General features: G+C 36.8%; 2 protein-coding genes across 2 annotated transcripts in view; one reads left to right on the plus strand and one right to left on the minus strand.

Annotated features, from left to right (window-relative positions):
- FAM208A (family with sequence similarity 208, member A) overlaps positions 1-8715 on the plus strand; it is a 61567-nt gene extending 52852 nt beyond the window's left edge. The window contains exons 18-24 of the mRNA XM_006892218.1: positions 110-1029; positions 4017-4139; positions 4896-5055; positions 5446-5554; positions 6562-6740; positions 6906-7070; positions 7633-8715. Of these exons, the coding sequence (XP_006892280.1) occupies positions 110-1029; positions 4017-4139; positions 4896-5055; positions 5446-5554; positions 6562-6740; positions 6906-7070; positions 7633-7688 (1712 nt within the window). The 3' untranslated portion in view covers positions 7689-8715. The remainder of the gene's footprint in view (positions 1-109; positions 1030-4016; positions 4140-4895; positions 5056-5445; positions 5555-6561; positions 6741-6905; positions 7071-7632) is intronic.
- A 1093-nt stretch (positions 8716-9808) lies between these two features.
- CCDC66 (coiled-coil domain containing 66) overlaps positions 9809-22563 on the minus strand; it is a 42843-nt gene continuing 30088 nt past the window's right edge. The window contains 8 exon segments of the mRNA XM_006892219.1: positions 9809-9895; positions 11225-11352; positions 11688-11944; positions 13755-13795; positions 14162-14634; positions 17997-18128; positions 21076-21220; positions 22196-22357. Coding sequence (XP_006892281.1) covers positions 9809-9895; positions 11225-11352; positions 11688-11944; positions 13755-13795; positions 14162-14634; positions 17997-18128; positions 21076-21220; positions 22196-22357 — 1425 coding nt within the window.

Raw genomic sequence — 22563 nt, forward strand, 5'->3', positions numbered from 1 at the left:
TAGATCTAACTATATACATTTGCTGTTTCTTTGTTCTGATTTAAGAATTTGTGGTTTTGGATGTTGCCATTTTGGATTGGTTTTACAATAATAAACTCTTCCTATATAGGTATGAAATCACCAGAAGAACAACTGGTGTGTCTGCCACCGCAGGAGGCCTTCCCTAACGACCCCCGGGTAATAAGTAGACAGAGAAGTTCTGATTACCAGTTTCCATCCTCTCCATTTACAGACACACTAAAGGGCACCACTGAGGAGGACGTGTTGACAGGTCAGGTGGTGGCAGTGGAGGAGCAGTGTGTGCCAGCAGCAGAGCCGCCCGGACTGAGGGAAACCACAGAGGGTACAGTGTTAGGAGAGTACAGTCTCTTTTCTAGGAGGATAGAAGAGATTCTGAAGCAAAAGAATGTTTCATATGTCAGTAACGTTTCGACACCTGTCTTTTCATCGCAAGAGAAGATGAAACGACTTTCTGAATTCATATATTCTAAAACTTCCAAAGCTGGCGTGCAGGAATTTGTTGATGGCTTGCATGAGAAACTAAATACAATTATTATCAAAGCATCAGCTAAGAGTAAGAATATGCCAACAGTCAGTTCTAAAGAATTTGGTCCCAAGAGAGCAGTGAATACTCAGGGAAGGCATGGCATGCTGATTTCCTTCAGTGATTCTAATACTAAATGCCTCCCCGAGTCACTTTGTAGTGGTGCTTTGAAAGACACTAACTCTAATAAGCATCATTCCTCTTCAACTTTGGGTTTCACTGAAGTAGAGATGAACCAGCCACAGCCTGCAACAGAACTTACGATGGCATCTGATCATACTGTACCTGGTGATACCACTCGAGAACCAACAAAACCATCCAATGATGTACCCATTTCTGCCCAACCAGCTCTTTCAAACTTTATAAGCCAGTTGGAACCTGAAGTATTTAATAGTTTGGTTAAAATCATGAAAGATGTCCAGAAAAATACTGTGAAATTTTATATTCATGAAGAAGAAGAAAATATGCTCTGTAAAGAAATAAAGGTAACTACATAAGAGGATAATAGTAAAGCTATAAACTTTTTTGTTTTTAATGTTAACCTTAAGTTTTCATAACTTAATAATGCACAATAGAAGGAAAGGTCAGCCAGTTTTAGAATTTTGTGATCAAATTAGATTCTTGTTTTCTATTCTCATTGGAAAGACCATTTTTATACATACTGTACTTGTATATGCAAAATATTGATTTACAGGTTTTAAAGTATCTTTTTTCTTTTTTAAAGAATGGAGGAGAAAAGAGGTAAATAAGTCCTTATGCTAACAATTCATGTGAGCTTTTTTTATCAGTCAAATTGATAAACAAAAGTGCATACTAACACAACCTTTTGACCTTTCCTATTGCCTTGGTCATACCAGGGTTTCCTACTGTCCTTGTTGATTTAAAAACAAACAAAAATCTTGATGATTTGAAACATTCCCTAGTTTTAAAGTGTCCTTACTGTAGGTACTTTTCATTTTACTGAAGCTCTTGACTAGACTAGCATTTCAGATCTTTGGTTTAATATGTATGCCTAATTTAGATATAAAGGTATAAATTTAGTTGCTCTTAAGACAGTGACCCAAGTGTGCTGAGTACAAATGCAGTACATAGAGTTTTCAAGGCTCTGGCCTTTCAGCAACATATTAGCAGCCCTTATTTTGGGAGAGTTTTGGGTGGGATTGAACCATTTACTTTTTGGTTAGTAATCCATTTCTTAATCATTTGCCATTCTGTGGGACTTCTAGGTATGGGCATAGATATTTAAATTTAATTCCCATATTACATGCTGTCATTTCAGAACCACCTCATGGCTGAAAACTCTGCCAGGTTTTGAGGCTATAAATCACACTGGCGAACACTGCCCATCTTTCTCCTGTGATGCGGATATTGGATTTGAAACCCTGTCTTTTGTTTGGCACCATAACTTCTTACCATTAAGCCACCAGAGCTCCCTCTTTCAACAGTAGATTCATAAATGATAATACATAGGGACAGTAACATGAGTGGTTTAGTTGTAAGAACTCAATATAAAAAAAAGTACAGGATTTTAATTCCATAAGGATAAAGGATTTTCAAATTAATGTCTACATCCATTTATGGTGTGTAAACCATGACTAAAGGGGTAACTTCTGCTTGTTCTGTTAAATAAAGCAGAAGATTATAAATAAAGGATTTATTATATCTGAGAGTGGACTAGAAATAGAAAGTCTGCTGTTAACCTCTTTGTGCTGACAGGCTCTCTTGGATGTCAGCACACTTTCTTGTGGTACCCAGAGAGGACGTGAAATTGCAAGAGGTGGCAGAGTACTTTGTGTGCTTTCCTTACTAATTCCTTGTGCTTTCTTGGAAAGATGAAATCAGATTTTTATAAATTCCTCTGTTAACAAACACCTTTTATCTTGTACAGTTATGTTGGCTCTCAGAAATTCCCCTTACTCTCGGGCAACACGCCTAAACTCAGTGTTCCTTAAGCTGCATGTTGGTGTGCTTAGGGCCCAATGGAAGATTGGTTTGGTCACGCTCCTATGTGGACAAGCTTGACATCATTCCACTGCTAACCAGTGGTGACACATGATGTGTATAACTACTTTGAGAGAATAAGAAATCTATTTCTTATAAATGGTGCTCCTAAATTACTTTTGCATTGTGTAATAATATTTTTTGTTATTATATAGAAGAAAAGACTGTTGCATGTTTTAAAAATCTGATAGGAAATTGGAACTTTTTATTCTTTTTTCATTATCCTTTAGAAAATTCCCAGCAAAAATGTTATAGTAAAAGAATTTATGAATAAGAATGCAAATGTCTTAAATACTTCTGGAATCAAACCAATGTATTATTGTAGGAATTAAGTCTTATCTAGAATATATTTTCATTAAAGCTATTTAAATGTCATGCAGACAACAGTAGTTTACCTTTCCTTAAACTGACTTTAAGCTGGTCCAGGATCTGCCCGGAAACTTCAGAGTTAAAAGCAAAGTTAAACAGTACTAAGTGACAATAATTAGGGCTATGAAAACTATCCTTATTGTGTGTGACGCATGTGGGTAGCTCTTGTAAGAGCAGTAGACCATTTGTGGGGCAAGCTCTGTTTTTACTGATTGTCTAACTAGTCATGCCAGACTTGAATGTCCGTGAAATGAGGAGGATAACCTCTAGACCCAGCAGGTTGTTTTCAGGTTCCGGATTTGAACTCTGTATAGTCTATTGCCTTGTGTCCTTTTGAAAGGTAGTACTGTGTCCCCAGGATGGAAGGAGGTGTTAGATGGAAGTCTTCATTATTTTTCATGAAGACAAAAGCTTGACCAACATGGCTAATTTTTCTATTGATATCATTGATATATACTGAATCTCTGTATGAATTCTTTTTTTGGATGTTAGAATTAAATGAGCTATATAAAAAAGGTGTAAAAAGCACTGTGTAACACTGAAGGAATATCAGTAATGTAGCAGATAACTGAAGCCTACTTAGAAGGAAAGGATACTGTAGGGAATGAAGAAATGTCTTAATGATTGGGCTCTGGGTTGCTTAGAAGTATCGAAGGTGCACTATAATCCCAGAGGTCTCTGGTTCAAATCCACCTTATGCTCTGCTGGAGAAGGAGGGGCAATCTCCTCCTGTACCAGTCAGATCCAATTTTATGGTACACACACACACAAAATAATTTTTTTTTAAAGGAAGTACCAAAACACTTAAGAATTCGGGTTGTTAGTCCACAGTTGTTCTTTCTCTTACCCCATACTGGCATTTATTTGGCTTTGATTGCTTAGCATTCTAAACAAAGTACACAGAACAGAGCCTTTTCCTAACTTTGATCTTCTGTGCTTTAGATTGTTCTTCTACAAGGAAGAGTGGATTTGATGGTTTTTGAAATCTAGAATATAAACTCTTTAAGTTATAATAGTGCTCAAATAGTTATTAAGTGTATCAGTTAAATGGATGTTTGCAAAAAAGCTTTTTAATACTGATTTAGTTGTTTTTCTTTGACAGGAATATCTTATCAAATTAGGCAATACAGAATGTCATCCAGAACATTTTTTGGAAAGAAGATCCAAATTAGATAAACTATTGATTATTATTCAAAATGAAGACATTGCAGGTTTCATTCACAAGGTAGACTATTAAGTCAAATTCACTGCTTACTTGGTTATAAGAACTTCCTTACTGTCTCGAAGAGTAGAATTGTTTTAAAAATATTCTCATTAACTTTCAAGAAGGTAGAATTTTGAGGTTGGAAAGTTTAGGGGGTTGGAAGCTTATCAATGAGTCATCAGTGAATCAGCTTGCTCACAAGATTGAAGTTGATATTTCTGCAAAATTTTTAATTGCTTTACATCATAGAACTTCCCTGAGTCAATACTGAGAATGCTGGGTCTCTGAATGCCATGAGTCTGCTGATTATCCCCTATACTGTTCCATAGCCATTGGCATGTTCTAGGCAAAACATATTTGTGCCCCCTCTTTGCCAAAACATTTTTTCCCCTTGTATTTAGAAAAATCCAGTCCAATCTTGTGAACTAGCTCAAATCCTTCTGCCTTTCCTGACCCAGTATGTAGGTTCTTGTCCTCATCAGAATTCTAATGATTATATTCAAGGTTAGATGGGCTAGATTTGTTGATCTCTTTCCAGGACTATTGGAAGTTTCTTGTTCTCTTCATGGTAGGTGCCTAGTACTGAATGTTAACTTTTATGTTGGGAAATAATTTTGGAAATAGTATTTTTATACTTGGCTTTCCATAGGCCATTTAGTAATATGGGTAAGACTTAACAAATTTTGTATTTCTGTATCACTTATTTCACTCTTGAGTCTATTAGTTGATTTACTTGTCCATCCTTATTTCTATTTTCATTTGATTTTGTTTAAACAGGTACCTGGCTTGGTGACTTTAAAGAAACTCTCCTGTGTTAGTTTTGCTGGTGTTGATAGTCTAGATGATGTTAAAAATCACACATATAATGAGTTATTTGTTTCTGGAGGTTTTATCGTTTCTGATGAATCAATTCTAAATCCAGAAGTTATCACAATTGGTAAGAGTTTTTTGAAGTCCATTCCCATAATTTTCTTGAACTTCTATTACCTAAACTTTCTTTCCTACTTTTAGTCTGGGCCTCTTACTCTGTAATAAAGCAAAGCTCTGTATACCTACTTACTGTACGAATTAGAACACTCCTCTTTCTTGTTACTGATGTTCTCTTTTTCATGTGTAGAGGCTTTATTTTTAGAACTTTAGGGCTATGTAGGTTCCTGTCTCCCTTATAGTGAAAAAAAGAGAAAGGGTGGCAGAACATAGGAAATGTTTACATACAGTTGGAACAAGTACTTCTGAAAATTGGTCATGGATGAGATTGCCTTAAAATGGAAATTTAAAAATGGAATTGAAAAATTTAAAAATTAAATTTTTAAAAATGTCTTAACAGAGAAACTTAAAAATTTTTTGACATTCCTCGAAGAACTTAGTACTCCAGAAGGAAAATGGCAATGGAAAGTCCACTGTAAATTTCAAAAAAAACTAAAGGAACTGGGAAGGTAAGATTTGGAAGATATGTTTGTGTTCACACTTTGTCTATTTTAACCTGGTTTTAGGACACAGATGCTACTATTTTCACAGGTATCCTTAGCCAGATGGGATGTGTGAATTATTCTGGCCGTGCCTGGATAGTTTAGTTGATAGAGTATCTGATTTTGAATCTGAGGAATTAGTATTCTTTTTTAGGTAAAAGTTTAGTGATAACTCTAATTGGATAGGTACTAACTGCCTTTTTAGTCTATTTGAGGATTTAGAATACTTTTCAAGATGGAATAATTTGCATACTTTATTTTTAAAAACCTGAACTGTATATGCCAACTTTCCCCATTAAAGGATTGACTCCCTTAGACAGCTTAGTATCAGAGGCTTGGCTGTTACATTGATTCAGTTTGACAATTAAGTAATGATGTAGTAACTCTTTCATTTTGTGATCTGATATTAATCCACCATTTTCTTAAAATACCAATTTTCACATTAACAGCTTGGTCTTTGGACTCTAGCTATGTTTTTCAATAAAGAATGAATATATTTGGACAAAGATTCATTTCCTCTTGCTTGATAAGGAATTTATAATTAGGATATTCATTTTCAATCATGTGATAGTTCAAAAGGTGTAACTTGTCTCGTCTTCCTGATGACAGCCATACCCCTTTCCCCTCATTAAGATACAGAAATAGCTTAGATCCATGTATTTTTTAAAAATTATGCTTTCTTTTATCCTTTCATGTCCTTTATTATAAGCTCTAAATTAGCAAAGCTAAAGGCAACTAATTTATTATTTCCTAAGTAGAAATGATTGGTGGAGATTTTAGTCTGAATTGATAAGTGACCATCATCAGACCTGAGAAGTCTCTGTGCAATTCCTGCCCTCTCTATCCCCTAAGAAGCATCCTGCACCAGGCAGTGAGCATACCATGTAGTAAAGTTATTAGTTACCTAATTTGAGAAATTAAGGTTTTAGTCTGAAGCAAGAATGTCCATGTATGTGAATTGCTTTATTCCACAGGTTGAATGCAAAAGCTCTTAATCTGTTGACACTTCTGAATGTGTATCAGAAAAAACATCTGGTTGAAATTTTATCATACCACAATTGTGACTCACAAACTCGAAATGCACCAGAATTGGATTGCCTTATCAGACTTCAGGCTCAGAACATACAGCAGCGACACATAGTCTTTTTAACAGGTAAAGAGTGTGCTCTTTTTTCTATGACTTGAGAATGTAGAGGGGAGGGTTTTGTGGGGCTGTGGTGGATATTAAAGCTACGACACTGAAATTGTGGAGATGAGGATTTTGTGACGACTGGGATTTGAGGGCAGAGATCTTTTGACCTTGCATATTTTTGTTTAGAGAAGAACATCAAGATGCTTTCCAGTTACACAGATAATGGAATAGTGGTTGCAACTGCTGAAGACTTTATGCAAAACTTTAAAAGTCTTGTGGGCTATCACAACTCAAACACAGAAGAAAACCTCCCACTGCTTGGTGCTAAAGAGAATCTTGAGTCACAGTCAGGTAACTTTTCACTAGTTTTCATTTTCCTTAAGGCAGACAGAAAAAGAGTACTGCTTTTATTGTTAACAAATCAATGTCTATTTTGAAAACCCTCACCCCAGGAGAAGTGTTTGAAGGCCTTTTAACATTCTGGTAATTTAGCATTCACAGTCTGCTCATTTATTATACTGTACTCAGTTGGTAGTTCCTATCTAATATAACTATGCATATTCTCAGTTTATAAAAGTTTTACTGGCTGCTGTTTTTCAGCAAAGGGGTGTGTGTATTAAGAAAAAATAAGAAATCAAATGCAGAGATTTACAATTGGGCCTTAAAATAATCCCAAATGTGTAAGACCATCTAATTACAAGGTAGCATAGATAAATCTTTAGTCTTTTGTGAGATGGCCTCTGCTTTGGCTCCAGGTAGTATAAAATGAAAGATACTTTGTATCTCTGAAAAGCAGAGATGATTGAACATTTGATAGTTAATCAGCTTAGTAAACCAGTCCAGTAAAGCTAGATGTCAAACATTTTTATTTCTTATTTGTTTTGTCAAATACTGAATTACCGTATAACTTTAGATGCTGTTTTGACATTAACCCCTTTGGAGCTGGGAGTTGGGATTTCCCAACATTAAACGTGAACACATTACGCAGAAGCTTTTAGCATCGGATATCTGGACATTCACACCTAGTGTGAGTGTTGTGACTAAGTGAACTTGTGGCAGAAGATCAAGCTTTAAGGGATTGTGGACTTGCAGACCCTGACACGTTGTATTGTGTGAGTAGTGTATAATTTTAAAACTTAAACCAACTGTGTATTTCAATAGAGGAGGACTTTTTGTTTTTTAAATGTAGCTCTTTTAGAAAGCGATGAAAAGGATGAAGAGGATATGTCTCTGGATTCAGGGGATGAAATCTCACAAATAGAAGTATGCAACAATTTTCATTCAGAAATATTGGCGAAAGAAACCAAAGGATCACGTGGAACAGATCAAAAACAGAATAGTCATATTGAATTGCAGTTATCTCTTGACATGCAAAACAGTTTATTAGAAGATAAGACTTATCAAATTGACTCTGAAGAGAGAACTTCTATTGATAGAGCGGGATCAGAAGAAAACAGCAATTCAGCAGAACAAGATTTATATAGCAACTTTCAATTAAACATGTCTCATCAATTTAGTAATTTTAATGTTCTTACTCATCAGACATTTTTGGGGACACAATATACTCTTTCAAGTCAGTCTCAAAGTAAAAATTACTTTTTATCATCATACACACAAAGCTTGGATAGAGATTAACCTCCAGATAAATTGGAGAAAAAGTGAGTCCTCTAGGCCGTATTCAAGAGAGAGAATTCTAGAACTTTTAAAAAAGTTTGTTATGGACCTCCCCCCCTCCCACAAAGGTGAATTAATGGTTTTTATTTCATCCTCTAAACAAAACGTTCCTTTATCCTTTGTTTTTTTTATTTAAATCATGATGGCCTGTAACAGTTGAAGCATCTGAAAATTGAAATAAATATATATTTTTAACGTATATTGTTACTTGAATTATCTCATGATGGCACTTTTTAAGTTTTACATTTGTATTGTCACTTGTAGTTGAGCTTCAAATTGAAGCTTGTTTTATATGTAAAGTAGTTATTTACAGAAAGGATGGTCAGCACCAATAGCTTTACTTCCTCTAATGTCTAACTATTGTTGAGATGAATCAACTATTTATTTTGACTTAAGCTTTTGTATAGTGTTTTTACACAGGTATAAGCCAGAGATGTTTATAGGAATATTTATATGATTCTGGCTCAGTACCACAAGATTTATCTAAGAATGCAATTTCACTTAGATGATAAACTGTGTACATAGGATTTAATACCAGGCAGCACTACTTTTTTAATCTTTAGGCTTAGCCACTGTAAAACTTGCCTGTTGTGCTAACATTTCAGTCAGCTTATTTCTGTTAGGTAAGTGAATTACAGTTTTCAGTGTGTGTGGTCCTTGATTTAAATTCAATATAATCTTTTTAAAAATTAAGGCTTCTGTTATTTAAAGATTTTAGGCAATTTAGGGGAGGAGGAAGCTTAACTATGGATTTTTAAATTGTTAGTCTCAGATGAATGGAAGTATATTTTTTATTTGATCCTTGGTAGCATTAATTACCGTATAGTGCACTCAGGTGCTACAGTACTGAAAATAATTTTTTAAATTACCGTTAATGTGCATATAAATGTCAAACCTGTATCTGTTGCTGATAACTGCTTCTCCACTACTAATGTAAACTTGGAAACTGTGTTTTGAAAGGTAGAATTTAGAAAATGTTTCCATGAATTTAAATGGTATTTGGAGTAGATGTGTAGCTATGTCATGTCAGATCGGGCTTTGGCACCTCAAAAGGATTTGTGAAGGAATTCCAGTTTTTTTACTCTTGTATATAAGAGTAGAATACCTGATGGTATTTTGTGGCAGAATGTGTTTATTCCAGACTGTGTCACGGTAAGTAGAAAGTTTTTATAAGATTTAAATACCCAGGTAGAGTTTGGGTTGGTTGGTTTGGTTTGTTTTTTTTTTTAAAAAAAAAGTTTTTTAAACTACTAAACCTTTTACAAAAGTATGTTTTATTATAAAAGACATATATTGTTTTACTATATACCATTTTTAATAAGCACTTACAAATAAGCTATTTGAAAATTACAAGTGTTGAGGACATTTATAATTTGGAAAGTGAAGCAAATCTGAAGAATTTGGTTTTATAAATTTTAAAATGAAGAATTAAAATTCTCTTCTTGATGTGCAGCTCAAGGCATAAGATTAGTTTCTAATTCCTTTTGCTTCTGGAGAAGGCCCTGTAATCACATTGATAAGTTTTGTTAGTAAGGGGTGTCAGCAAACTCGCAGATAACCCTTTCCATTCCTGCAAATCCACACCTCCATTCCTCAGTGATAGTTTCAAAGCTTCTCGTGTGTCATGTTACATTTTGATTGCTGAAGTGTTCTACAGGAACTCAAACAGCAGTTCCTCAGTTGGCTATGTAGCTGTTACTAAATACCTGTAAGATTATATTTTTGCATGAAAACTCAGTCTCCCTGTAAGACTGGCTGCTTATCTTGACTGCATTAAATTATAATTGTGGCACTTCTTCTTGACCTCACAAATATTATTCCTACTGAGCTCTTGAAATAAAATTTCAGGAATCTTTACCATGTGAAGCAGCTCTGGTGGTTAAAGCTGTGTGGCTGCTGGCCAGTAGGCCTATATTGCCCAAACCAACCAGGTGCTCTGTGAGCAAAAAAGGCAACAGTCTGTTTCTGTTTACAGGTTTAGAGACCTATATATTCTGTCCTAGAAGGTGCTGAGTCAGAATGAAAGGGGAATGGTAGATTTGTTACTATGCCTTGGAAGTAGAATTTAAAAATGAAAAGATTTTTGTATATTACTCATTTATATCCTCAGATGATTAAATGAGCATGTATGGGGGTAAAAGTCTATCTCCACAGGGTATAAAGAATGGGTAAGTAACACTCAAGTCAACCAGCATTTTGAAATGCAAAAACTGTGGTCAGAATGACTGGATATAGGGAAAGGCACCTCTAAACCAGAAATTTATTTTTTCCTCCAATACAAACTCCCCAATAGACAACTTAAGCTAACTGCACAACCAATTTTGTAAATCCATTTTTTTGATTAGTGGGGTATGGGTCAAAAGAGAAGTTTTAAGTAATCATAGTGGGTATTATTGGTAAAGTCTTACGTATAATTTCATACCAAAATATATTCTTTGAAGACTTCCATCAATATGGTTTTGAACACTGCCAACATATTTTTAAAAGTATGGACTACACAGCAAAGAGTTTAAAGCATACCTTTTTTTTTGGGGGGGGGGAATTCTGGTATTTTCTAGGGCTTTATTGATAATGTTTTACCTTTCAAATGTATGTATTTTTCATTCAATAAAAATGTCTTAATATATGGAATGTCTCGTGACTTTATATTGAACAAAAATAATTTTAAAGGTTATTGTTGAAAATGGAATCCTAAGAATGCCTGGTGTAAGAAAGTCACATGAATCACAGACCCAATTAGGTAGGCTCTTCAAAACATTTAGCTACATAGCCATCTCTCAACCCTTGGAAAATACAGAAGAGTCACACTGGGGGTTGGGGGGAGCTCATACCTGTCTTAATTCTGATAAACCTTTAAGGATTGCTTGCTGTCGATCTCTGCTTTTCACCAAGTTAGGATTAAAAAGTGGGTCTCTGACATGGTTAGATTCAAACAGTTGTTGCTGGACCTGGTCACAATCTGAAAGCCAGATGAAATTGCTAAAGGTCAAATACATTTCTAACAATGTAGCCCTAAATCACCTAGTTTTTTTTAAAAAATTTTAAGAAATAATTTAACGAACTGTGGTGGTGATGGTGATTGTTATCGAGTCAAGCACAACTTACAGCAACCCTATGCACAAAAGGCCTAAAGCCTTTTAATTATTGTCATCTGTAGGAAAGGAAAATTCTGTCTCAACAGGGGTCACACTTGGCAGGAGTTCTTCTATGTGCTGGAGTGGTAATTTGGAATCTGAATTTAGGTTGGAACGATTCTGATTCTAAAGTGAGGACATCTTGGTTTTACGTACGTACCACGTGAATTTTGATGCTGAGGCTCCTGGGTTGAAGGTCTAGACAATGGAGCATCTGGATCTAGGTAAAATACCTCATTGGTTCGGACATAGGGAACAAAATGTGATGGTTCAGAAATCCGTAATGACAATTCTGTCTGGCTAGCTCCTGAAACCAGATTCTCTATCTCAGAACTACTGTTTTTCAGTGATAATAGTAATGTATTAGTCTGAGTTTGCTGGGTCTTGTATTTCACTGCAGAAATTGGCGATTGAGACCTATTTAATAAAACAAAACACATAAGAATTAATGCAAAGAAGCTTGAATTCTATGATAACCTTTTCATAGAAAGCACTATAAAATGAGATTAATTTTCATTTTTACTAGGTGATAAATTATGTGTAATGCAAAAAAATTACACCAATTTCTCCTTCACAGATACTTGCAAATTTATGTAATCACTAAATTGTCCTTGTAAAATGAAAACCCAGGTTACCTTAGTAGTTGTTCAAATGCATGTAGAGCAGTGAGAAATTAGAATGGCCAACCAATATGCATGTCCTGACTGAGGTCTAACAAGAAGGCACTGCTTTGTTTCAGCTCTTGTGAACAAGTATTCTTAACAAGGCCTACTGGAGTGCTGTATTTTCTCTTTTTTTATTAATTTTAATAAAAGTTTACAGAGACTTGGCGAGCTCTGGTGGCCTAGTGGCAAGAAACTGCACTGCAATCTCAGAGGTACATGGTTCGAATCCACCAAATGCTCTGCTGGAGAAGGAGGAACAATCTCCTCCTGTACCTGTCAGGTCTGATTTGACGGTACACACACAAAAATAATTTTTTTTTAAAAAAAAGTTTACAGAGACTTAAGGTTTCCAGTCATTCACTGTTGCCCTGTTCTCCCTGCCAACCTCCTCCCCCCAATTAACTTTTCTCCTTGATAAATAAAAGACAGACTCTTTATTTGCTATGCAATCCCTCCTCCCTCATCTGTTGCAATGCAGTATACATCATTCCTCCCCTTCATCTCTGCCTTCCCTCAACCCAATGTCAGTCCTGTTTTATAATAGTGGCCCTATGCAGTATTTGTCCTTTTGTGACTGAGCGATTTCACTCAGCATAAGTGCTGCATTTTCTTATTTGTTGCTCTTTACTGACAGCTTTTAAATGCTTAATATGGGAACCAACCATAGTGTTTAAAGTGCTGGCTATGTTCCTAAGCACAAGAAGGCTGTGATTTGCTGTAGTGAGAGAATGTGAGATAAGCTTTGTTCTAGCCTGAAGTATAGGCTGATTAAAAAGTTACTTGAGAGTATGTATTAAATGAGATGTCTTAAAAACACAAAACAAGGTCATACATTGACTGTTCAACGAAACAGTTGTGAATGGAGACATATATGACCCAAGGCAATAAAGTGCAAACTTTGTTCAAAAATAGCTAATTGTTTTTGTAACAGTTTTACAGACCATAACTATCAGGAGCAATGACAAACAACTGCATTAGATTCTAAGGACTGATGTTGGTTGGGTTAATAGATAATTTACCTTAATAAAAACAAATTTTCCATTACAGTACTACTCTGAGACAGCTTTAAACTGGCTAGTTGAAAGGCAGAGAATTAAAATTCTGCATGAACTATTTTAAAGCTCATTGCAAAAAAAAACAAAAAACAAACAAAAAAAAAAGCTCATTGCTTTTCTCAGTCATTTTTTTTCAAGTACCCCAATAACCCAAAGTATGCTTTGTCTACTATTTACATAATGGATAAACCAAATTGCTTAGCAGAACCTGGGAAAGAAAAGCTCACCCATGTTCCTGCTAAGGAGGCTGAGGCCCAGAACTATTTAGCTGCCATCAGTCAACTCTTTAAGTTCCCACTAAAACGCCACCCTTTTCCTTAAACCTCTATGGCTCACCTGAAAAGCACACCCTTCCAGTTCTTTGCTATATTCATATATGTATGTATGCATACATACATATATGTGCATACATGCATGATCTTGCCTAGATTTTGAGTAGATGTTCTGATGCTTGTCTCTCTCGGAATGCATTAAGTGACTAAGGAATCAACTGCAACTATAACATACCTTTCCTTGCTGAAAGAATTCATCTTTGGAGGCTCGTCTTCCTATAAAAAGGATAGATAAAAGAGGATAAGTAGTATATGTTGATTTTCCATAATGCTTCAACAACATTGTTATTTAAATAAACGGAGGATTACTTTTTTATTAAGACTGAGCAAAAGAAAAATCTTTCTATACATTCAGCAGTAATATTAATTCCAGATTTTAGAAATTGTCTACTATCTCTACAAGACAAAGTGTACACTTTGTAATCACACAGACTACATCAGCCACCACCTGCTAACCTTTCGTGTAACTGAAGCAAATGTTGAAAACTCTGCCTAGAATCAACATTTATGTCAAAGCATACACACAGGAGCTGTGTTGTCAATTTAACAATGCCAATACATATTTGATTAGAAGAGTTTTACCTTTTTAACTAGATGCCACCTTAATCTTGATTCAGTTTCTTGATGAGATGCATGAAGACTTTCTGGTGAGGTATTTCCATTTGGGGAAGGGAGTCCAGAATTTCTTTCTACTAAATGAAGCAGTTCCATCTGCCTCCTTACTTTGTTTTCTTCTCTCTGCTTTTGTAGTTGTTTAGGGTACTTTTCTGATGCTTTGATGTATCCCTTGAGTGGCTTATTTATATTCCAGTCAGGCCTCTTAAGACATTTCTTCCTGTGTTTCATTTGCTTCTCTGTTCTAGAGAACTCGTTACGCCAACTGTTTTCTTCTAAGTTATCTCCTTTACCCTGTTTAAAGCCTTGCTTGTTTTTATTCATGTTAAACTGTCCCCTGAATTCTGGAGAAATCTCAGGAGATGGACAATCTAGAAACTCTGTCTCAATTACTGACCCACAGTGTGATTCTGTACTGAACACTGCTGTATTTACATCATCTGAAAAAAAGCCAGATGATTATTATTAGCACCACATTTATTTAAGTTTCTACAGGATTGTCTGGGCTTTCACACAAAATGCTGTATCTGGTGTTCTATGTGTAAAGTATTTTTATTTTGGAGAAAAGTTAATCTCCCATCTTTTCTATCACATTCTCATGTTTTTTTGGTTTGGGTTTTTTTTTAAAGCAATTTAGAGCTCTCAAAAGAGACATTTAAACTTATTACCCTGGTTTGAAATTGGTAAATTTTAAAAAGATCTGTAAAATATTCTTTACTTCATAGATCTAATTGCTGCTGGATCAGAACCCACTCATAGCTGAACTCCTAGCACGTTTTTTTTCTGGGGCTGTAAATCACACATGAGGACACTTCATTTTTCTCCCTTGGAGCCAGTGGTACATTTGAGCCTTGGGTGAGCAATACAACTCTATGGACTATGCCACCAGACTCAGGAGCACTCAGTAAATATTTATTATAACCTCCTCCTCAAATCTAACTTTTCAGGGGGTTCTGGTGGCTCAGTGGTAAGAAACTGTGTTGCAAATGCACAGTTTTAATCCAGCAGCTGCTCCATAAGAAAAAGACGTGTGATTTACTGTAGCTGGAGGTGGGTCAGTTCTGCCCTGATGGTACACAACAACAACAGTCCTAATGATACAACATTCAAGATTCATTCCGTGCAACTTAAGGTAGAACCAGATGTAACTTCTAGACCATGCCTATCTTGTCTTCCCACTGGTAAAACGTCCACATTTTCCTTACAACAAATGTATGGTCCAGTGCTATTCTCGGATACTGCAGTTTAACTGAGTGAGAAACAACACTGCTAGGACTTTCTCTCATGAGTGAAATTTCAGATACATAATTAGGTGCTGAAAACCAGGTCTGGAGCTGTTCTCACTCATTGCACCAAGTCCAAACCAATGTACAGCTGACTCTCCAGCCAGTTTTCAATCACATGGGAGGAAATGGTCCATCTTTCTCCCAAGGAGCATATGGTGCATTTGAAACCACCTGTCTGAGTTGGCAGTGCAACTTTTAACCTATGCCAGTAAAGCACTCCAAAGGTATAGGTAATATCCAGTTTTAAATCTCCTGATTAAGATATTTACAGGAATTAACTCTCAGGTAGAGCAATGAACGGCTAACCCTGGGGGCTCAGCCTGCATCATTCGGGTTCAGACCCTCTTTCCAGCCTTCTGTACCTGACTGGCTAGACCACATCAATAGGTTTTAAGTTCTCTGGGTCTTTGCTTTGTCTAGAGGATTACCAGGCAGATTGAAAAGGGGCTCATTTCTCTTAGTTGGCCTCACGTTTCACTTCACTGCTCCTTATCTAGAGGTTATTGCTTCTATCAGGTGACTTTCATCTTACGGGTTCTATTAAACAGCTCAGTTACTATTAGCACCATCTCCTGTGATTCCCTTCCAACGACTCCTCTGGAAATAGTCCCCTTCTAAATAAACCATCTTTTATTATCATTAGACCTGACTTAAAAATTTCCTTATTTAACAGAACCTCCCGACCTCATCACCATCTTAAGCCTTAGTTTCACTTTTCCCTGGTGTGTAGGATTTGAATAAGCTTGGAATTTATGAGGACTGATGCAGAGTCTCCTGTTTAGGAGTAGTCTATCAAAAAATACCAAGAGAACATTAATAATTTCTATTACAGAAGCAGGTTGTACTAACAAATGCTTTAGGCCACTTCTCTTCACAGTCCATTTCTACTTTCATCTCACTTGGCACTGTATTAAGGTAAGATTAAGAGGAAAAAAAAAACAACCAACCATAAAACCTAGCAAAAAATCAGTGGCAGGGAAAGGATTTTCTTAAGACATTTTGGTATCACTGCACTACCAACCCAGGTAGGTAGGCTCTTTGTTGTACTGAGGGCAATACTGTTTGTTAACTGAATGGCAGCGAAACTGGCGTTTGCCTCTTTTTAAGTAAAACGAGGAAGCTCAAGAACCACTAACTGGAGAGTCCTGTGGTAAGTAGTTTAAAATGTCAAAAGATTCTTAAACAGGGCTGAAGGCATTTATAATGTGCCTTATTAATACCTATAAGCATGAAAGCCAACACCCATATTGTTTGGTGCCACTGAGTACAACCCATAGTGATACGATGAACAGATCTCTGTCCTATCCTGTGCCAACCTCACAGTCTGACATGCTTGAGCTCATTGCTGCAGTCATTTGTCAATCCACCTGCTTCGCCTTTTAAAAAAATTTAAGGTCAGTCCATGAGAAGATATGTCAAATCATCAGTTACAGAACTGCAAGCAGAATTAACCATTTTATACACAAAAAACCAAACCCCAAACTTGTTGCCATCAAGTCTGTTTTGATCATGATAATCCCATGTGCTACTCAGCAGAACTGTGCTCCACAGGGTTTCAAGGCAGGATGGCTTCATGGGTTCAGAAGGCAACTGTGAGGCCTTTCTTCCAAAGTTCTCGGTGGGTTAGAATCATCAACCCTGTGATTGAGTGCTAAAGCATTACAAACACTGATGAATAGGGCGCTCTGGTGAATTAGTATAGGGATTTATACTGCCAATGAAAAGAGACAGGGTTCGAATCCACTAGTTGCTCTGTGGGAGAGAGATCAACACCTCCTATGTGATTTGTAGCCTCTCCAAACCTGCTAGAGGGTCAGCACAGTAACTGATAAACAGGGAGCTCGTGGTGTAGGGTGTTGCAATGTGAACCTAGAATCTGCACCTCTGATGGTTAAATCCAGTGCAGTCTCCTCTGTTAGAGCTTTGGAAACCCACTGGAGAATCAGCTATGAGTTATTTTCACTAATGACAGGACTGATGAATGATAAAATATACCCACCACAAAATGGATACTATCTGGCAATAAAAAATTAAAATACTGATACATGCTATAATGTGGACACTATGCTAAGTAAAAGGAACAAGTCACAAAGACCATATATGGTATGATTACAAATTATGTCCAAATGCTACCAATTTATAGGGTTAAGAAGTACTTTTTTTTTTTCCCACTGAGGGAAGAAGTACTTTCATTAGTTGCCCAGGTCTGGAGGAGTTAGGGGGACTAGGGAATGAGTGGTAATGGGTACAGAGTTTCTTCTTGGGGTTATGAAAATGTTCTAAAATGATTATAAAGGCAGCACAACTCTGTACTGAAATCCCCCACTGGCCCTCCAGTGGGTCCAAGGTGGTCAATTTCACAGAAGACTGTCCATCTTTCTCCCTTGGAGCCGCTGGTGGATCTGAACTGTCAGAGAGGCCTGGCCTTGGGTTAGCACGGCAACCTCCAGTTCTCAATTTTTTTAAGTGTTAAACTTTCAATTCTAATCTGATCAGATATTTTATTATAGAAATACCTGTTTGCACACCAGTATTCTTAGGAGAGGATGTATAATTGACACATGCCTTCATCTTACAGTCGTCATCACAAGTATGTCTTGAATTTGAAATGTTAGCGGTTTCATGATATTCCACATTTATTTTATCAACTGGCAAGAAGAAATTAATAAAATGACAATTCAGAAATATTAATAAGACATTACATAGAGCAAAGCTAAATATTCAACAAGACTTTTAGATAATCAGTATGAACACTGCAGTGAATATTCAGAAAGGCCAACTTGATTATTTTACAAAATGTTTATCCATTTCTGTCAATTCCATTCTGACTCATCGTGCCCCAATATGAATAAGAAGAACTGCCCCATCAGGTTTCCAGGTCTGTGAACCTTGGTAAAAGCAGGCTGTCTCCTGTGGTCATCTGAACTGCCAGCTTTTTGGTTAGCAGCTAAGGGCATAACCACAGTTTCACCAGTACTCTCATAAAGGGTTATGTGTATTTTATGCTGTACTGAGCTTATAGAGATCAAGTAATATTACTCATTTTATTACTTCAGGCCTATTTTAAGTCGTATATAATAAAAATTATGTAAAATGATGTTAAAAAAGTATACTACTACTTAGCTGCATCTTAAAAAATTTTCCCAATAAGCACTGGTATTTACCAAGTTACATTAATTCACACTTCCAACATTCAACAACAAAAAAACAAGACCAAAAAAGTCCAGCTGAAAAATGGACAAAAGGCATGAAAAGACCATTCACCAAAGAGGATGGTCAATCACCCAATAAAGCACATGAAAAGGTGTTTAAGTTATTAGCCAGAGATGCAAACTCATACAATACTAAGGTTATCATCTTATTATCTCTGCTCAAATGGCAATGATCAAAGTCAAATGACAAATGATGGCAAGGATATGGAGAAACAGGAATCTTATCTACTGCCAGTGGGACCGTACAATGATACTATTATAGAAAATAGTATGATACTGCCTCAGAATACTAGAAACAGAACTACCTATGATTCAGCAATCCCACTCCTAAATACCTGCCTTAGAGACCTAATAGACTGGCATGAACAAATACACTTAGGTTCATTAAACTACTATTCCCAGTAGCAACAAGATGGAAACAATCTAAGTGTCCACCGAGCTGCAGATAAACAATGGGATATGACACAGCATGAAGAATAATGAGCTTCAGAAACAGTGGAGGTAAATCTCCACAGGAGTGAAATAATCACAAAAGGTCAAATGCCATATAAACTCACTTATAAAAAGATTATAAACTCACTTTCAAAACGACACACTCTTTAGATTGTAGATCACTGTTCTTTTTGGTGCTGGGAAAGTTAACACTGAAGGCAGGTGAGATAGCTTGGCCAAAATAAATGACATGACCCATATATACATCCCAAATACATATTTGGCCACATTTTTCCAATTCCTGGGGAAGTAGTTTGTAAAGACACTATGCTACTATTTATTTTTTTTCAGCATGTGAAAAAATATTGGCATAGTGGCACTTCCTGGAGGAAAGCACCAGCTGACAAACATGGAAGGCACGCACTGTAATGTGGTCATTACGATGGCATCATTACGGATACTTCTTGGACATAACCCGATCATGTCTCAAGACTGATTCTCTGGTTCCAGCTGTAAAGACCATATTCTTGGATGAAACTTAGTCCACTGGCATAATATCTACCATTCTGCACCTGGCTTGGTGAGGAGTGCCTAGAATCTTAAAGTTACTGTTAAGATATAATTATTATATTTTTTTTAATTTATTATTAAGTTCAATGAAAATTTACAGAGACTTTGAATTTTCATTCATCCATTGTTGCACTTTTCTCCCCTCCCAATCTTCCCCTTCTAGTATACTACCCTCTTGGAAAAGTAGAAGAAAAATTCTTTCACTGTTTTACAATCCCTCCCCTGAGGTCCACTCCACTCTACAGCCTTCGCTCTGGACTCCTGTCATGACAAAATCCCTAATAATTTTCCCTCTTAAACAGTTTTCTCCCTCATCTGTTTCAATGCAGTATACATTATTGAATCCATCCTTCTCAGTCTCTTCCCAACCCCAAGGTCAGTCCTGCTTTACAAGAGTGGCACTATGCAGTATTTGTCCTTTTGTGACTGAGATACTTAGCATAATGTCCTCCAGGGTCACCCATTTTGAATAATATTGCATGAGTTCCTTGTTTTTAAGATATATTTATTTATCTCTTCTGGAAAACAGGAAAAAAAAGAAACCAAAGACTCAAGGACTAACCATCTCCACACTCGAGGACTTCATCTACCCTAAGACTAGAAGTAAATGGTACCCTGCCACCACTCTATGATCAGGTTCACAGCAGAACAGAGAAAAATTCAGAAAGTGAGAACGCAAATGCTTGAAAAGCCCACACTTTTTGGACTAGTTGAGCCTAGATGATTTCTCATGATCACTGTCTGGAGATATTCCATAAACTTTGAACTGATTGGCCCTTGAGGTTTAGATTGGCTCATAAAAGAATGTTATCATTGAATATGATTATTGTTGTTGTTAGGTGTCCTCAACTTGAGTACGACTCCTAGTGACCCTATGAACAAAAGATCTGAACCCTGTTCTATCCTGCACCATTCTTACACTTCCTGACACAAAAGCCCATTGCGGCAGTCCCTGTGTCAATCCACCTGATGAGGGTATTCCTCTCCTTCGCCGACCCTCCGCCCTTCCCAGTATCATGTCCCTCCCTACGTTTAAAAGAAAATCTCTATGAAACCAAGTGGTAGTAAGCACCCAAAAGCAAAGATGAAATGGGGAAGGACAGGGAAATCATGTTACTGGAGATAAAACAACCAAATTGGACAAATGCTAATGACATCATGAAAAATGTAACCACTATCACTGAGCAATCTCTGTAGTCATTGTTAAACTGGAAAATAATCTGAAGCATAAAATTTCACCCAAACATTAATTTTTAAAAATAGTGACACTGGCACATTAGTATATGGCCTGAAATATCTTGAAAAAATTTAAATGTGTTAAAGGTAATTATTTAACATTTTTTCCACCTAAAGCATAGTGTAAAGAAACTAAAATACTCACCACCGAGATTTTTCAGCAATCTGGAAGTGTCGTGCCCTTTCTGAGCCAGTTCTCGGATTCTCTGCTCTTGTTTTAGTCTCTGTGCCAGCTCCTGTGCCCTCTGCATCGTCTGGAACAGCTCATTTGTCTTAAGAGTCATGATTTCCTATCAATAGACACGTATATAGTCATTAAACAGAGATGCTGAACTCATTCAGGGTTCAGAGTTGTCTCATATTTCCCGAGCTCTTACTGTGACCTAGCACTGTTCTAAACTCTGGAAGTATATCAGCAAACAAGCAAGGTAAGGTTCCTACCCCCATGGACCTTACATTTTAATAACTTCTTCTATAGCTACATTTTTTAAAAAACCCCCAATTTCCTCATTGTCATGAAGTTGAAACTGACCCACAGCTGAGCCTCCAGTGGCTATAAACTACATGGAAGGACAGTGCCCATTTTTCTGCCTTGGAGCTGCTGGGGATCTGAACTGCTGAAGAGGCAACACCTTTGGGTTATACTCTTACAACACTTTTGGGTTATACTCTTAATGCCCTACAGACTACACTGTAGAGCTACTAAAGTGACATTAGATCACAAGTTTAAGAAACCTCTTTTCTCAGCCTCAGTCTTGGAGCTGCTGTCAAAGACTCAGCTGCCTCTCCCATGAACCACCTTCACTTCCCGATGCTCTGTCCTCCTGTCCGCCTTCTCTTGCCGCCTCCTTCCACAGGCTGTTTCCACCAAGGAAAAGGAATAGTATCATATCCCTCATAGAGAATAAGAAAACCTTCTCAAATGTCTCTTATTTTTCTTTATGCAAAATGTTATGTTTCCACATATAATTCCTATTACTAAAATGCATGCAAATTTCTCCTGCTTGTTATTAATGAAAAACATATGACACTACTACATCCAGTTTCAGGGGTCTCTGGTGGCCTCGTGGTAAGAAGCTGCACTGCAATCCCAAAGGCATGTAATTTAAACCCACTAGTTCCTCTGTGGAAGAAGGATGGGCAATCTCCTCCTGTGTGATTTACTGACTGAAAACCTGCTGGAGGGTCAGTTATGGGTTGGTTCTGACTCCATTACCACATCCATTTTTATACTAAAATGTTACAGTCAGAACATGAATACCTACTTCTTTTTGTTTCTGCTTCAGTATGTCCTCTTCATACTGTTTCTGCATCTCCTCTCTTTCCCGTGCCAGACGGCGCTCTTCTTCTTGTTCCTCCTTCTTTCTCTGCTCCTCTTCTAGCTGCTTCGTCCTACGCTTCTCCTCTACCTGAGCAGTGATGGCTTTCTAGTCATAAAAAGTCACAGAAATCACTGTCACAAAGAAAAAGTCACCAACTACTTATCTGGTAAGTCTAGACTCAACAGTATACAGGAAGTAGTACATATATAAATAAAGGAGAAATGAACCATTTCTCCTCCTATTCTCCCACTTATCCTGTCAAACTTTAACGCCTTTTGTCAACACCAAGAGGACCAATGGTGTACACAGAA

The sequence above is a fragment of the Elephantulus edwardii genome, unplaced genomic scaffold, assembly GCF_000299155.1.
Source record: "Elephantulus edwardii isolate Elephantulus edwardi_28Jun2011 unplaced genomic scaffold, EleEdw1.0 scaffold00113, whole genome shotgun sequence".
Classification (NCBI taxonomy): Eukaryota; Metazoa; Chordata; class Mammalia; order Macroscelidea; family Macroscelididae; genus Elephantulus; species Elephantulus edwardii.